An 18,349-nucleotide genomic window follows, 5' to 3' on the forward strand; every position below is an offset into this window, starting at 1 on the left:
ATGGATGGGTTGTCCATTCGCCCCTGAATGTCCTTTCCATCAGAGAACTCCATAGACAACGGTCTAGAGCAGTGGTCCTCGACCTTCCTGACGCTTCGACCCTTTCATACAGTTCCTCATGTTGTGGTGACCCCAAATAATAAAATTATTTTCGCTGCTACTGCATAACTGTAATTTTACTACTGTTATGAATTGTAATATAAATATCTGATATGCTGGATGCATTTTCATTTTTACAAACTGAACACAAACATAATTAAAGCTTCGTGATTAATCACAAAACAATATGTAATTATATATTGTGAAACATTTATGTGTTTTCCAATGGTCTTAGGAGACCCCTGTGAAAGGGTTATTCAAACCCCAAAGGGGTCTCGACCCACAGGATGAGAACCGCTGGTCTAGAGCCAGCTTGTTGATGCTGACCAGTCACCCCATGTGTCAGAGTAGAACTGCTTCGTCGGGTTTCCAAGACTTTGACCTTTCAGAAGCAGATCGACAGGCCTGCCTTCACCTCTGGGTGGGGGTTGGAACGTCCAGCCTTCTAGCTATTCGAGAGTTTCACCACTGTTGCCACCGACTACCTGCGAGGAGCTTAGTAGCATTTGAAATGAAGCCGTATTTAGAGATGAAAAACATCCCAGTCCAAATCCCAAGCTTAACTCTCACCCTGGTAGCACTTCAAGGTCAAGAGTTAAAAACCACTCGCCACTCCACAGGAGAAAGATGAGGCTTCCAACTCCCATAAAGAGATACAGGTTGTAGTCTTGGAAACCCAGGGGCAGCTCTACTTTGTCCTATAGGGTCACTATGAGTCAGAATTGATTCGATGGCTATGTTTTTAGTGAGGAATGCCCATAAGCAATTAACTCATTGCCAAACCAGAAGACTCTGAGATGTACATGATAGGATTTGGGAAAGTTGTACAGTATTCTGGCTGTCCTTATGATTACTGAAATGTATACTCTCTCAAAGTTAGGAAAGATCTAGAAAAGAGAAGTTTCTAGGACCTCTCTTCCACTATTAAAATCCTTTTAATTGTAGTGGAGAAAAAAGAGCAGACTTTGGAGTCTCCCCTACTACTACATAATGAGGTGAAAACATGAGCTCATTCATTCCTTTATGCTGAAATATTTCATCAGCAAATGGGAAGTTATATCCATGAGAAAGCACAGTACATGAGGGTTGTCGACATTTTTGTCCGTTGGGAAAGTTGATGGGCATCCAGAACAATGAGGTTTGTCATCAATCGACATTTCACCTTTTTTAAAGGAGAAAACCACTCATACATGTGAGTTTTCCCATAGCGTGTCCTGTGTTCAACATCGCAACAGTTGCTGTGGCATTTTCCCAAGCAGGAAACCAACTATCACAGCACACACTGTTCTCTTAAATTGGCCATCACAAAAATGAGGTTCAAGTGAAATTGCTCTTACGAACAAATTCACCGTGACCAGAGAACCTTCCCAGGCAATGCGACTGGTGCACTAACTCAGAGAGAGTTGCTTAATGCTGGCCTAGCAGGAAAAATACATAGTATGAAAGTTTTGCCCAGCGCAGCGTTTCTCCATTTTGGGGCAGTAACCCCCTCATAGACAGCAGAGCACACCCCAATTCAGCAGCGCTTGTGCGATTCAGTGATTTATTACAGTCTTCAAGTTCTACAACCATTTGGTTCCGACTTAATGTCTCAAAGGAATTGCTGTTATTATTTGATCCTACATGCCAATTTTTGTGAGCATATTCAAGGCAGATCTTTTTAGACGAGTTACACTACAAGATTGCTTGGCTTTAAGAAAACATGTCATTTTTGGCTTAAGATTTAAAGATTATCTTGGGGCAATAATTTCAAGGGTTCATCTACCCTTCATGGCTCCAGAAAGTCTAGAGTCCAAATAAAACAAATTCTCTTTTGCAATTTCTCCCCAGCATCTCTGATCTCACGGCAAAGGGGGCAGCTCTTCATCCGTGGAACTAGCCACACATTTCCGTACCCCCATTTCTTCCTTTGTTGTTCTAGGTGAATAGGGCCAAGTGTGTTTCAGATAGCCGAGTGCGAGTTTTAAGACTCCAGACACTATGCAACAAGCCAGAAATTGGAGCAGAAGCACTAAACATTACTAGACCAATTACCTGGATTTCCCATGAACCCAAGGAACCAGGCCCCATGCGGTGTTTGACTGCACATAAGCAGCCTGACTGGCGTCTCTTTTTTCCCTTCTTTTGTCATTGCTATAAATTTATCACACAACTTGCCAATTCAGCATCTTACAGGTGTATAATTTATTGGCAGCAATTACAGTAATAGGCATTGCAACGTTACCCTTAAGCCACTGATGGTCTTTGGTTCTTTGTATAATGATCTTTCAAGAAGATCAGAGAATGCAAATATGACATCAACAACAGAGGAAAGTGAAGTCTACCTGATCTCCTGACTTAGGCAAGAGGTGAGTAAAGGCAAGTTTACAAGCCCAGAACTCAGACCCAAGTCACTCAGACAGCATCCAGAGCAGCAGTTCTCAATCTGTGGGTCAAGACCTCTTTGGGGGGAGGGGAGAGGGCGTGAACGACCCTTTCACAGGGGTCGTCTGATTCATAACAGTAGCAAAATTAGTTATGAAGTAGCAATGAAAATGATGTTATGGTTGGGGTCCCCACTACATGAGGAGCTGTATGAACAGGTAGAGGCAGGAGGAAGGTGGAGAAGCACTGCTCTAGAGTTTTGCATTTTGACCAAGACTTTGCACTGCTGTTGCAAGAACAGTCACCATCAGAAAAGCGCTCATTCTGTCCTGACAATTCGGAGACTGAGACTGCAATAAAAACCCTCAGCTCGCCCTGGGACGAGAGTTTAAGTCTGTGAGGACGGTTTTACTAAGTAAAATCCAAACAGCTAGAACTTGGGGTTTGCTTTAACTGGAACCCAGCTGGTTTCCCTGAGCGGTCACTCTAAGAAGTAGTTCTCACATACCTTGGATTAAACTGAGAAGTCTAGGTCAGAGTGGACTTCACGCTAATAACTCTTTTGTCCTATGATTCAAGATGCTATTTATTCAGTATCTCACTCAACTCATTGACATTGCGTCAATTCCTTCAGCTTTTCAGACGAAGAGTACAATTTAAGGACACTAACAATACTGCACTCACAGGTGAACTTTAAGCTGTTTCACATACGTAGGCCCAGCCCGTAAAATGCAGATGGGTCGATGGTATAGTTTTGCAAGTAATTCACCTCTTCGCGCTACCACTTAAAAACTTACACATAAGCAAGGTCTCACAGTCTTGGCCAAGCAAACCTCAGCAGAAGCCTTCCCTTCTGTCTGAACTGCATTTCCCTCATGACCCAGGTACTCGCAAAGCACCAGGCCCGCGTGGAGACCCAAATTATCCATCGACTTCAATTTCCTTTTAAGAAGCCTCTCTTCTCCCTGTACTTTCTAGGTAAAAATCACACCAAAACCAAACCCACTGCTAACAAGTTGATTCTTACTAACTGTTTAAGCCTACAGGGCACAGTGAATCCCCGCCCCGAGTTTCAGAAGCTGTGATTATGTATGAAAGCAGACAGCTAGGGGGCTCAAACCACTGACCCTGTTAGCAGTTGCATACTTAACAGCTCTGACAGCAGGGCTCCTAACCTCTATCTATGCAACTGCTGTTAAACGTACTGCTTCTCAAAAGTGCTAAGCTGGTGGTCATCTCTCTGAACCCTTAAAACATAACGCCTCCTTCTTATGCCCCAAATCACTCCCTTCTGGCCACCTCCTGTCTATTTCCCAACCTTGGTATGGGAGCACCATCCTTCTCGTCACCCCTTGCCTGCCTGCCCCCCCCCCATCTTCTCGCCCTCTCCCCTGCCCTGATAGGGCAGTCTTTCCTACAGCTGCCTCTTGTTGCCCGCCGCCACCTTCCTTCCAGCCCCCATTCTCTCATCTGCACTCTTGCAACAGCTGTTCAATTGCTCATGTCTCCTGCCCCGGCAAAACCATCCACAGGCAGGAGCTGCCAGAGGCTGTCTTGTCATCCACAGCATTTACTTGCTCAAAGCCTTTCAGTGACTTCCCAATGTCTAAACTAATTCGGCTATACGTTATGGCCCCATCCCAGTCCCTCCACACACCCCCAATGTCCTTGTGCTATTAAACTTTGTAAAGTCTCTAAACAAACACTGCACTTCCTCTGTAGTCACTGTTTTTCTAGAACACTTTTTTTTCTCTTTTCACAAACCAAAACCAAACCCAGCACCATCTAGTAGACAGATGACAACTCACAGAGAGCTTATAGGACAGAGTAGAGCTGCTCCGGTGGGTTTCTGAGACTAAATCTTGGTGTGAGCCGAATACCTCATTGTTCTCCCCCAGAGTGGCTGGTGGGCTGGAGCTGCTGGTCTTGTGGTTACCCATACCATGCCACTCACTCTCACTTTGTAACAATAGCTTTACTGGCATATATGTCACATATCATACAATTTCATAGCTCAATTATATCACCACAACCAATTTCAAACATTCTCTTCTCCTAGTATCCATTGTTGTTAGTTCCCTATTCCCCTCCAAACTTCCTATGCCATGCCCTTAGGTAATTATTAACCCAATTCCTGTCGCTATAGGTATACCTATCTGGATTTCATATAAGAAAACTATGCAAAACATAAACATGAAATAAACAAAAGAAACAATGACAAAATAAGACAAGAGATAAAGTTCAATCAATGAGAAAGGTGAAAACATTAAAAACTGAAACAACTTTAAAATGGATCATTAGGGAGATAAAGAATAAGGTACTACATTTTAACCTAACTACATCTGCCACAATCGACTTTACAATGCGCTATGACAGCAAGCCTATTCATATTCCTAGACTGGCCGGAAGGGAATCACTGGGGGCTTACATCCATGTGGGGACTCTGCAAATGCATTCTAGGCTTCCAATGTCATCCAGAGCCTTCTGCAAACTGTGTTCACAATGAAAGCTCTGATAGTTTTTTCAATGCTTCCCCAGGTAGTTCTAATGAACACTCGAGGTTGAGAACCATGGCATTAAGATAAGCTCTGAACTTCCTTCCACCTTTAAAACTGTATGAGTATACATTCTCATCCCATTTTAGAAGAGGAAGAGGATGAGAAGCCTGAAAACAGGTGGGGCTTTGCTGTGGAGGAGTACACGCAAACCATAAGCACAGGTATATTTTACATGGACACACATAGGTCAGACACTGTGCAAGATCTGAAATCAGTTTGCCTTATACCTACTACTACTGCTGCTGACACTGGGCACTGAGATCTTACTGTCCATGAACATCAACACTGAGCAATAACAGAATGTGAGAAAAGCCCAACACTCATCCAGAATCACCCCTGCCCTTGTTGGTTCATACGAGTCCTTTCTGGTCTACCCCTTAATATAGTTTACAGCCAGATCACAATTATCCACGCAGCATGCAGAGCCCTCCTGGGATCCACAGGGCTCCCACAAACCCTGAGGGTTTCATCCACATAAGGGAAATAAGGAATGCAAATCTGATTCTTATAATTCAAAGTTCTAAAGTCACACACGGCTATAAATGTACTACTTCCACCCCCACTGTTAAATGGCTGTGTCCTAAACCAGCGATTTTCATGACGCGGTCTGTCTGAAAAGAGCCTCAAGATTATGGCTCAAGATTATCTACCTGTTCCATGGACGGGTCTAACAATATACACTTAGTCAACTTTCCATTGTAATAATTACTCCCTACATTAAAAGCCTTAAGAATGAATATTTGAAAAATGTAGCCATAATGATAATGATTTACTTGGCTACTAACTTTACACCATTCATTTTTTTAAAGAACATTGTAAAAAGGGAGCAGGGAAAATACATGGGTTCTAAGCTTTCTCACCCAAAATTTGATGCAAGTTTTTAAAAATCCTTTCAGCTGGTAATGCTTGTTTCTATGTTTTAAAACTGATACATTTGCACAGGTCCATGAATTAACCCCTTGCTTAGAAATCTAAGTGAAAGCTACACATTGATTACCTTCCTCAAAGTTTAACAACTAGGTCTTGATTCTACCTCAGTGTATGTTTCTCATATGACAAAAAGTCAGCAGTAAGTGATACAGTCCACATGGATCCCAACCCTGCTAAAGACTGTCTTGGACTGACACACATATACACATTTCTTTAGTAATTAAAAGATGTACTACACCTTAGTAAACGATACTCCAAAGACCAACCAGATCAGCACTTGCCAAAGTTTAAAGCATGTCTGAAGCACCTGGATCTTGTTAAGCTGCAGCTCCTACTTCAGGAGTCCTGGAGCAGGCCAGATATGGCGTTTCTAGCAATGCGCCCAGGTAACACTGTTGCTGTTCGTCCCCAGACTTACCTGAACACAAAGACATTAGAGAACTCCAAACCCCAGGAGGGCTCCTATTCTTTTCGTTTTTAAACATTTTATTAGGGGCTCACACAACTCCCATCACAGTACACACATGCATCAATTGTGTAAAGCATATCTGTACATTCATTGCCCTCATCACTCTCAGAGCATTTGCTCTCCACTTAAGCCCTTTGCACCAAGTCCTCTTTTTTTCCCTTCCCTCCCCGCTTCCCCTTCCCCCATGCGCTCTCAATAATTTATAAATTATTATTTTGTCATATCTTGCCCTGTCTGACGTCTCCCTTCACCCCCTTTTCTGTTGTCCACCCCCAAGGGAGGAGGTCAATTGTAGATCCTTGTAATCGGTTCCCAGGGCTCATATTCTGATAGAAATATTAAATAACAAACAAATTAGATTAATCCCTAGATTCAGGAATATGCAGAAAAGTATTTCCCGCTGCCAAGTACCACTGCACAACAGCTCGCCTGACCTGAGTCTTGTTTCTTCACAAACAAAATGTAGGTGTTTTTCCTGCTTGTCAAAGAATTTTAAGAAAAGGAAAACAAATGGGATACCTGAGATTACTGTATGAGCAAATAATATGGTATAAAATATTATTATAGTATATATTATTATGCTATTTTGACTTCTCGAGTTATCCATGATCTCAGTTACAAACAAGAATTCTTAAAAATTTGGGGACTACTGAAGGTCATCTTTCTTCAGAAACAAAAAATACAAATTAAGTTAACAAATCTCTGTGCAGACATTAAAAGTCTGTGGATCAACTTCCAGGAAATACCACTTCTTCCCTATGTCCTTGCCAGTGTGACCAGTCCTGACATATGTTAGGGTATTTCTTATCCTTCTCTTCGGTCTTAATAAGAAAAACGCACACAACACTTCAGTCTGGACTGCCATAAATGCTTTTGTCTGAAATGCATGCACCTATTTAAGAGAAATGCTTGAAAGTGAGAAAAGGCTCTCGCGTATCAGTGAGGGACTAGCAACAGCAGCTCTGCACTGAAATGTACAGGACGAGGCTGAGTCTACCGATGCTGTCTTACTTTTCATCCTAACCCTGCTCTCTCTGAAGTAAACGGGAGATTTGGAAGCACGGAGAGGCCCCATGCTCAGCACAAACCAAGCACACCAGAACCACAGCACAGCAATAAAGATGGGCTTTTTCTGCAGGACACTTTTGGTGGTTCTTTTTCCTCAGAATGCCACTTCCCGGCCTCCCAACTTTCACCCTGTCTTTAAAGAGATGAGATTCACCCCAAGAACAACAACCCAGTTTCCAGCAGCACTTCTTCCCTCCTCTGTGAAGCAGCTATTTGTTTACAGCTCGACTCACCGCAAAGATTCTGAGCAAGGTTTTCATGTAGAGCTTTCTGATACCAAAGGAGACTCCAAAAATGGCCGGGACTATGATGAAGACGAGGAGGAGGGTGAAAAGGACAGTCAGGGAGATGCCCAGCAGGTTGACAATCAGGCTATCAAAAGGCAGCAACAAGAACATGGTGGAGGATCCAGGTGCGGCCAGTGCCCTCCTGTCCGAAAACCAAGCCCAGCCTTCAAATGGTCCTCTCCGACGGCACCAACCCGGGAAAAGAAACAAGTTCCCAAAGTATAACAAACCCCATTCCAAAGTTCACATCATTTGACGGTCTGAAGGGACGGCTGGGAGTAGGGTGAAGAGCAGAAAAGGGCCCCAGGAGGCAGCCCCCAATGCCAGGCTGCCCCAGGGTAGGTGGCTTTGGAGATGAACAAGGCAGGATAGATCTTCAGGAAAAGCATCCGCGTCCAGGCCGAGGTTCTGAAAGAGAGAGCAGCAAGGGCGGGCTCTCGGCGCTGCTGGCCCTACACTGCTTCCAGAGGTTTTACTCTTTCCCTTGCTCAAGAGCATTTAACCGGGCAAGCTGTCCAGCAGATCTGTCATTGCCAGAATTACCAAGAAAAGTTCAACTTGGTGCCAGAAAGCTCCTGATATCTCCTGTCAAGGGCCGTGACTGCTGGCGCTTCACACAGAAGGCAAATGAACTTGAATGTGTAGAAATTAAATAATTGTTTTACTTAAAATTTCTTCATAAGGTGAAAATCGTGTTCATTGTAGAGAGTTCACATCTGGCCCCATTCTTCCTCTGGAGAGGCCCCTGGCCCTTTCTGCTTCCAGGACCCTCCTACCTGGAGAGCTATGGTCTATTCCAGTGGGACACAGATGCTCGCAGAGAATGGCTCATGCTGCCTGCGAAGAGTGAAATTCCAAACGTGTCTGGCGCTGGTTCCCTCTGGATAGTCTTCTCCCTAAGGGCCCTTTACAGCGGCGACCTGGGCTCTTGGCAAGAAGGTGTTCACATGCCGCCAAAGCTGAGGGGGAAAAAGAAGCACAGTCAGTTCACCAAAGCATGCGGAGAGACGTCAATGTGCTCAGGGAGGCGGGGCAGAGGGCACTGTTTGAGGGGGAGCCTAAAGTCAGTTCCAGCTCCTGAAGTCATCGAGGTCAAGGAGACTGAAGTGGCGGGCAACAGGTGGTAGACAGGTGTGAGAGGAAAACACACAGATGCTTCATATGATTTTCAGCTCGTGATATGATCTATGCCCACTCACATGTTCTCAATGGTATACTCACACAAAGTGGCCTTAAAGTTTATGAAAAAAATTACATTCTCATTCAACTCCACTATTCCATGAGCTTTTTGAAACCTGTGTGCACACACACATTAAAAAAATAAAAACTATACATGCTTTAATAGCAAATTTCCTTCCCATCTCAGTTGTTACCCAGAATTCTCTTCCACAGATTTTACACACATACACACACACACACACACACACACACACAAAATCGTAACTGCGCCCCCAAATTCCACATAATGGTGGTATACTATGCAACTGTTCTCTCCCCATGCCCCTCTCATTTCATATCTTAAAATATAGATTTTATTGTGTTGTAGGTGAAAGGTTACTTAGCAAATTAGGTTGTCACTTAATCATCACTATTTGTACATACTGTTGGTGACATTGGTTACAATTTTCACAATGTGTCAGCATTCGAATTAATGCCACTCTGTTTCCATTGATGGAGCCTCTGTGCCTTTGCTTCTCAACCTTGCTTTGGGTACATGTTGACAACTGCTCCCATTGAACTGAGTCTGAAGGGGTTACATTCCTCACAAGTGGTATTGCCCATATCTTGATAGGACACCTGATCAGTGTATACAGAGCACCCTCAGTCCTTACAGGTGCAGAGTTGTTATCTTCCTGAGTACACTATGATTCCCTAACCTTGGACACCGGTGTTTCCACTATTTGTGCAAAACACTGCACATGAACAGTGCCGTGCTGAGATCCATACACACAACTTAAGACATACAATGCACACGTATATTTTCCAAATAAATTCCTCAAAAGAGAATTACAGGGAAAATATATATACTTTTCATTCTGCAAAAAAGTACCAAAATTTCTAAATAGAGATCAAAGACCCTCCAGCCTATCTCCCCCTGGTAGTCATTCATTTCTTTTTTTTTAAATCATTTTATTGGGGGCTCATACAACTCTTATCACAATCCATACATATTATACATTCGTGTCAAGCACATTTGTACATTTGTTGCCCTCATCATTCTCAAAACATTTGCTTTCTACTTGAGTCCTTGTTATCAGCTCCTCATATTTTCCCCTCCCTCTCCTCCTTCACCTCCCTCATGAATCCTTGATAATTTATGAATTGTTATTATTTTGTCATATCTTACTCTGTCTGAGGTCTCCCTTCACCCACTTTTCTGTTGTCTGTCCCCGAGAGGAGGTTATATGTAGATCCTTGTAATCAGTTCCCCCTTTCTACCCCGCTTGCCATTTACCAAGGATCTCACACATATATTCTAATTTTCTGTTATCCATTCTAACTCTGAAGTTGCCAGGGTTAAATGTTGATCTTCAAAGCAATCTATCGTGTCTTTCTGGTAAAGCAGTTTGCATCACACCAATCACCTTCTGACTGTGCTCCAATACATACACATTCCAGAAACTGAACAAATGAGCCAGGTTACTGGTGTCACCTTAAATTTTGCCCAATGCGCCACAGAACTTAAAACCCTTTCACATGCTACCTTATTTGGTTATTCCACCACCTGTCAAAATGCATTATTTCCATGTGACAAAGGAGGAAACAGTCATACACACGCAATCACACAGACACAGATCCAGTTCTCAGACGCCTCATGCTGGCCTGCTCCCACCACCCTCTATGCATCTGATGGTTAAGCACTCAAGCAGGGCACAATCATCACAAATACTAGTTCCCATTTCTGATCCTCCATGTGTTCCATTCCGCCCCCACTTCCACACGGTATTATCAGAGTTAGCATTCACTGAATGCTTACAACATGGCAAGTAATAGACTAATCATATTATATCTCCTATCAAATTGGTGGTTCGAACCCACCGGCTATTCCTCGGGAGAAAGATGTGGCCCGCTGCGTTTGTGAAGATTTTACAATCCTGGAAACCCTATGGGGTAGCTTCTACCCTGACTTACAGGACTGCTGTGAGTCACGATGAACTCAATAGCAATGGGTTTTAGATCTCGGAAAAATGTTTAAGAATTCTCACAAGAGCCCTACACTGGATTTATTCGCATTGCTGTCATTTACAGTTGGGGAAATTGAGGCTAAGGGAGCTAAGGGTCACAGAGGAGGAATTTAACAAATCTGTCTGAGAGGCCATGCAATGAGAAACCACTCTTTTAAGACCCTGAAATAAACGGACACTTCCTTAATGCGGGGCCTGCTCGACAGAACTTCTTGTGATCAGAGAACCACCACGAGGCAAATCTGGATCTGTGTGTCAGAATTTGGTGGTGTTCTCAGAACCTAAAGCACAAACCTGCTCCTTCCTTTTCATATACTTGCCAAACTGATTTTACGTGCCAGATTTACAACAACGTTCCAACAAAGGTCAAGGAAGTTAGATGTATTCTTGAGACACAATCAACTTAATTCCCTGTTCACGGTATCTCTCGGGGCTCTCTGGTCCCACCCTCCCATGAGTACCCTTCCTTGGGAGAGGGATGGCAAGTGCCCTCTGCCTCACAGGCAACACTGGCCAAGGCCACTGCCAACTCCAAGGACCCATGGTGACCTGAGTCCCTAGACCAGAATTTAGTCTTCTTTGGATCACAATCAACTGAGAATTCCCAAAGTAATTCTGGGTTCATGTCCCTAAGACATTTAGCAATAACCTCATTTCTTCAGGGTTAGGCAAACCTCAGTCCATGGACAAATCCACTTACGACCTGTTTTTATATGGCTCATGAGCAAAGCAAAGGTTTTACAACTTTAAAGAATTTTTTTTAAAGCAAAGAAGAATAAGTGGCAGAGATCATGACCTCTCGAACCTAACATGTTTACTGTCTGGCCTTTAAAGAATTTTTTTTAAAGCAAAGAAGAATAAGTGGCAGAGATCATGACCTCTCGAACCTAACATAAATTTACTGTCTGGCTTTTAAAGAATTTTTTTTAAAGCAAAGAAGAATAAGTGGCAGAGATCATGACCTCTCGAACCTAACATGTTTACTGTCTGGCCCTTTACAGACATGGTCTGCTGGTCCATGACCTAGTTGATCTTTTGTGCCCCCAGCCCTGCTGACCAGCGCACACCTCCTTGTGCTGCCAGTATGTGTTTATGATGAGTGCCAGCCTCCAAAACAGAGAACAGTAAACTAGTCAAACAAGTTATCTGGTCAGCACAAAAATATCCTCACATAAATTCTTAGAAGTAGGGAGAAACATAGTAAGCAAACTGTGGTTATCAAGTAAATTTCCAAACATCTTGAATTAGTAAAGCATTTATTAAAACGTCAGAGGTAACTGGCGCTTTAAAAACAAAAACCCTCCACTATCCAGTTGATTCCAACTTAAGGTGACTGTGCGCTACATGGTTTCCAGTGGCTGATGGTTTGGAAGTGGATCGTCAGGACTTTCTTCTGAGGGGCCTCTGGGTGGAGTACAATCTCTTATGTTTCAGTAAGCAGCCAAATTGCTCACACTATCCAGGATGCCAAGACACTCCCTTCCTCCCCCAGAGAGGTAGTTATATGTAGATCCTTGTAATGGGTTCCCCCTTTCTACTCCCCCTTTCCTCCACCCTCCTGACATTGCCACTCTCACCACTGGTCCTGAAGGGATCATCTGTCCTGGATTCCCTGTGTTTCCAGTTCCTATCCACACCAGTGTACATCCTCTGGTCTAGCCAGATTTGTAAGGTAGAATTGGGACTGTGATAGTGGGGGGGAGGTGGGGGGAGCATTTAGGAACGAGAGGAAAGTTGTGTTTTGTCATTGCTACTCTGCACCCTGACCCTTCAGTAACCGGATGTCCAGCTGCCTACTGATGGGCTTTGGGTCCCTAATCTGTACTCCCCCTCATTCACAATGATATTTTGTTCCTTGATGCCTGATCCCTTCAACACCTTTTGATCACACAGGCTGGTGTGCTTCTTCCATGTGGGCTTTGTTGTTTCTGAGCTAGATGGCCGCTTGTTTACCTTCAAGTCTTTAAAACCTCAGACACTATATCTTTTGATAGCTGGGCACTATCAGCTTTCTTCACTACATTTGCTTATGTACCCATTTGTCTTCAGCGATCATATCGGGAAGGTGAATACACAATGATATGATTTTTTGTAGAATTCCCAATCCTCTCAAGGCTCTCCATAGCTGGTTATGGTCCACACAGTTGAATGCTTTTACATAGTCAGATATTATACTGGGTAGTAAATATTTAACAGAGGATAAATATTCACAGACAAACATTAAGCAAAGTCACTATTATAGATTCTAGATTTTTGGAAGGGAAAAGAACACAGGACTTAATTTAAGTCAGGGAATCTATTATGTATTGAATTGTTTCCCCTAAAAGACATGGTGAAGTCTTATTCCCGAGTGAACCCTCTGAATAAGACCTTGTTTGGAAATAGAGTCTTTGAAGATGTTATCAGGTAAATTACATGAGGTCATACTGGAGGAGAGTAGGTCACAATCCATGAGTGGTGTTCTCACTAAGGAAGAAAAGACACACAGAGACAGACACAAAGCAGGAAAACAACCATGTAAATAAAGACAGAGGCATAAAACGAAATGCCAAGGATTGCTGGCTACCATCAAAAGCTAGGCAAGAGGCATAAAGAAGTTCTCCCTCTGAAGCCCTGGAAGGAATCAACATGACTGACCTGACTTTGGACTTCTAGCCTTCACACCCATGGGGCAATAAATTCCTGTTCATAAGCCACCTAATTTGTGATTCCTTGTTATGGCAGCCCTATGAAACAAATACACTTGAACTCATTCTGTTCCAACCAAAAGCTATTTGGCAGGCAGCAATGTGAGTTAGGCACTGAACTGCTTGCTAACTGCAAGGTAGGTGATTCAAACCCACCAGCTGCTGCGTGGGAGAAAAATGAGGCTGTCTGGTCCAGTCAAGAAGTATAGTTTCAGAAACCCCTACTAAGAGTGGGAATCGACTAGATAGAAGTCAGGTTTTGTGGTTGTCTGCTTGTTTTTGAGTTTTGTCGTGCCTCACAAAAACTGCCTGGGGGTTTCAAGTTAACTGCTCAACTACTAACTGAAAGGTCGGGGTTTGAGTTCCCCTAGAGGCGCTTCATAGGAAAGACCCGGTGGACAGAGCCTTGAAGACCGTTTGCAGTTCTACTCTGAACACACGGGTCACCCCCCATACGTCGGAATCTACTTGATGGCAACTAGCATTTCCACTCCTAAACGTGGACTCAAACACTTGTTGCCATTCGCTCTCTGCAATGCTACCTAAAGACCATGATGACTAAAAAAATGTCCAGGGACGACTTGCACCACTGTTTTAAAAAATGGTGTGTGTGTGTGTGTGTGTGTGTGTGTGTGTGTGTGTGTGCGTAGTTTTACTTATATATTTTAAGTTTTTATGGTGTTTGGGTGAATTTTACACAGAAAATTGATTTTCCATTCCAGGATTCATCCACACTTGGGGGCACTGATTCCAACCCCCACAATACCACAGCACCCTTCTCCCGTTCTCCGTGCTTCCTGTGTTCATTAAAGCTTCTTTCCTGGCCCTTCCTTCTTCATGAGTGCTCTCCCCAGGCTTGTTCAAAGGAGGTATAGAGATGCCTAAGGGCCATAGTTTCTGGGGTTCCACCAGTCTCTATCAGACAAGTCCACCTGGTCTTTATTAATGTAAGGCTTAGTCCACATTTTTCTCCCATTCTGTCCAAGACATTCCACTGTGTGATCCCTTTTGAGCAGTGGGAAAGCCATTTCATTAGAAATAGATAAAACACACAAAGAAAATGCATTCCTAAAGCCCATTTACTGCATGTGTGTTATGTAGTGGATCTCAATAATGGCATACTGTGTCATTATGATAAGACACCCGGAAGGAACATGTACAGGAGAAGCATCGGTGGGCGCAATGTTTTAAGTGCTTGGACACTAACTGTAGGTTGGTGCTTTGAACTCACCAGTTATTATGCAGGAGAAAAATGGGAACACTTACTTCCGTAAATTATTGCCCTAGAAACCAACAGGGCAATTCTACCCAGTCCTATGGGTCACTACGAACAAGCATATACTTCACATCATCTAGCTTATAGATGAAGCAATTCAAAGTACAATTTAAAAATTGTAAAAGTATTACATGCTTAGCATGCAGTCAGGATTCAATAAAAGGTAAATTATAAAACAGGAAAAACTCAAATTAAAAGTAAATAAAAAAATGTTTATACACTACTGTGAGAAATGCCCACAAATATTGCTGGTTGAAGCATAAAATACTGAGCTTTTATGGAGAACCTTTTAGAACCATCAAAATTTTAAACGTACACCACCTTTGATTCAGCAATTCCACTTCTAGAAATGTATTCTAGATAGAATAAGTAGTTCTCCACCACTTTGATGCCCCTCCCCCTCCCGGGAACGCACTGTGGTTTAGGCGCTGGCTACGAACCACAAAGTCGGTGGTTTAACTCCATCGGCTCCCCAGAAAGATAGGCTGTCTTCTCTTGTAATGATTCAGTCTCGGGAGTGCTGTGAGTTGGAATTACACCATGGCCGTGGGTGTGATCTTGGTTTGGGGGACATCTAACTTGATGCCATAATGGGAGTTGGGAAGCTACTGACATTTACAGCGTAGGAAGGCAGGATGCTGCTAAGTATCTGATGATACACGGGACAGTCCCCACAGCAAAGAAGTATTGAGTCACAAATTATCAGTAGTGGTGAGAGTGAGAGACCATGTAACTACCGCATGTGCACAAGGTTATATGGGCAAGGTTTCTGACTTCAGCATTGTGTGACTACCAGCAGAAACATCAATGCCCACCGATGAAAGATACAAGAGAATATATATTCATCTCTTTGAGACATCTGCATACATACTGCACTAAAAAGAAACAGTCTCTGAGTTACGCAGAACAATGTCAATAATAAACATCAATTGTCGAAGAGAAGGAAAGGGAAGTATACAATTTATGACTTTGCAAAGAGTTCTTTCTGGAAAGACACACAGGCATTGGCTACAGTTGCTATCTCTAGGAATGGAAGGCAGGCAACACTGTTACCTTTAGGTATATTTAAAACTTTGTATCATGTTTCACATACACACCCGACTCAGCACCAAAGAGCACAAATGACTGCACACACACCCCCCACACACACACACACACTCAGGTTTGAATGTTTAAATCCTAGTTTTAGCACTTAACTAATAATTTGAGTGTAACTTTAAGTAAATGATTACTTAATCTCAAGCTTTTGTTCAACAATACCTATTAAAAGAACTGTTAAGATTATATAATAAAATACAAAGTACTTAGTACACAGTGCTTACAATAAATCCTCAAAATATATGAACTATTTTTACTCTTAATATTCTGAGCTCCTATTACAACGAGAAATCTGTTTTAAACTAACACTCTTAACAAGATATGAATTTCCCGATTGAAGGCGCTTGATATTAATGGTGCAGTCAGTTCCCACTAATAACCTATGTAGCAGAACAAAACTCCTCATGCAGCATCCTCACAATCGTTACGTCAGAGCCCATTGCTGGAGCCACTGTGTCTGTCCATCTTGCTGAAGGGCTTCCTCTTCTCTACTGGCTCTCTACCACAAAGGATGTCTTTCTCCAGGGACTCCCCACATCCTAAGTATGTGAAACAAAGTCTCTTCACCATCATCACTTCTCAAGAGCACTCTGGCTGTACTCTTCCAGAGCAGATCTGCTCACTCTTCTGGTAGTCTCAGGTAGATTCAATATTCTTCCCCAGCACCATAATTCGAAGGCATCAATTCTTTGCTCTTTCTTATTCATGGTCCAGTTTTCACATACAGTGCACTTGACCCAAGCTGTGACATTTTTAATCATCCTTTGTGATTAAAAATGACATCTTTGCTTCTGAGCACTTTTATGGGTCCTTTTGCAATTGATTTTCCCAATGTAATATGTAGTTCGAGTTCTCAATTGCTGTTTCCAGCAATTGATTGTAGAAAATGAAATCTTAGCAAACGTCTTTCTTCTGTTTTTCGTAATGTTGCTTACAGGTGCAGTTGTGAGGACTTTCATGTTGAGGTGTAATCCATACTTAAGGCTTTGATCTTCCTCAAGTGCTTTCAGCAAGCAAGACTGTGTCATGGATATATCACAGACTGTTGGTGGGTCTTTCTCCACGCCTGATGCCGCGTTCTTCCTTCATACAGTACAGCTTCTCAAATCATTCGCTTTACAGATTGAGACCTGACCTATACCTTTGTTGACGTTAAACTATGCAGTATCCCCACTGTTTTGAGTGACAGATTGCCTCTCAACTTATGTGCAGATTCCACATGAGCACAATTCAAATGTTCTGGAATTTCCATTCTTCACACACTTATCCATAACATCTTATGAATCTTATGATTCAGAGTTAAATGCCTTTGTATAGTTGATAAGATACAGGTGAACATCTTTCTGGTATTCTCTGTTCTCAACCAAGATCCACCAGACATCAGCAGTGGTATACCTCACTCCACATTCTTTTAAATATGGCTTGGATTTCTGGCAGGCCCCTCTCAATACACAACTCCATCAGTTTTTTAATTTGTTTTTGTTCGATGTCACGAAGTCTGTTCTTGGAGTGACCCGATGGACAATAGAATGAAACACCGACCAGTCCTGTGCCATCCTCACAGTAGTTCCTAGGCTTGAGCTGATCAATGTAGCTAATGTGTTGATCCATCTTGTCAAGGACCTTTTCTTTCTTTTTTTTTACTGTCCCTCTCTTTTACCAAGCATGAGGCCCTTTCCCAAGGGCGGGTTCAAAGTAAATGAAACAGTTTCACCATCCTTGCTTCTAAGAAGCCTTTGGGCTGTACTTCCCAGATAGATTTGTTTTATTCTTTTAGAATTCCACGACACTTTCAATAGTCTTCGCCAGTACCATCATTTCAATTCCATCAATTCTTCTTTGGTCATCCTTATTGAATGTTCAACATTCAACATGCATACTATGTGAATGGAAATATGAAGGTTTGGATCAGGTACACCTTACTCCTCAAAGTAAGATCATTGCTTTTTAACATGTTAAAAAGGTCTTGTATAGATTTACTTAAATGCATTTTATCTCTTGACTGCTGCTTCCATGAGTGTTGATTGTAGATCCAAGTAAAATGAAATCCTTGACAACCACAGTATTTTCTCCATTTATCATGACGTTACCCTATTGGTCTGGTTGTGAGGAGTTTGTTGTGATCCATACTGAAGGCTGAAGTCCTTGATCTTCATCAGCAAGTGCTTCATGGCCTCCTCACGTCATCTGCATACCACAGGTTGTTAATAGGTTTTCCTCGAATCCTGATATCATTCTTCATATAATTCAGCTTTTCTGATAATTTGCTCAGTAATCAGACTAAATGTGAGGATACAACCCTGATTATCGTCAACAAAATATTTGCAT

General features: G+C 42.6%; 1 protein-coding gene across 2 annotated transcripts in view; it reads right to left on the bottom strand.

Annotated features, from left to right (window-relative positions):
* Positions 1–18,349, bottom strand: part of GPAT4 (glycerol-3-phosphate acyltransferase 4) — a 52,112-nt gene that overhangs the window by 21,523 nt on the left and 12,240 nt on the right. Inside the window, exon 2 of one of the 2 annotated variants that reach the window (XM_075556620.1) lies at positions 8,552–8,734. Coding sequence is in view for 1 of the 2 variants with exons in the window: in XM_075556619.1 (XP_075412734.1) it covers positions 7,722–7,886 (165 nt within the window). In the remaining variant the exon portion in view is untranslated. Of the gene's footprint in view, positions 1–7,721; positions 8,735–18,349 lie in introns of both variants that reach the window. The other variant, XM_075556619.1, reaches the window with a different exon arrangement.

This window comes from Tenrec ecaudatus, chromosome 8 (genome assembly GCF_050624435.1).
Source record: "Tenrec ecaudatus isolate mTenEca1 chromosome 8, mTenEca1.hap1, whole genome shotgun sequence".
Classification (NCBI taxonomy): Eukaryota; Metazoa; Chordata; class Mammalia; order Afrosoricida; family Tenrecidae; genus Tenrec; species Tenrec ecaudatus.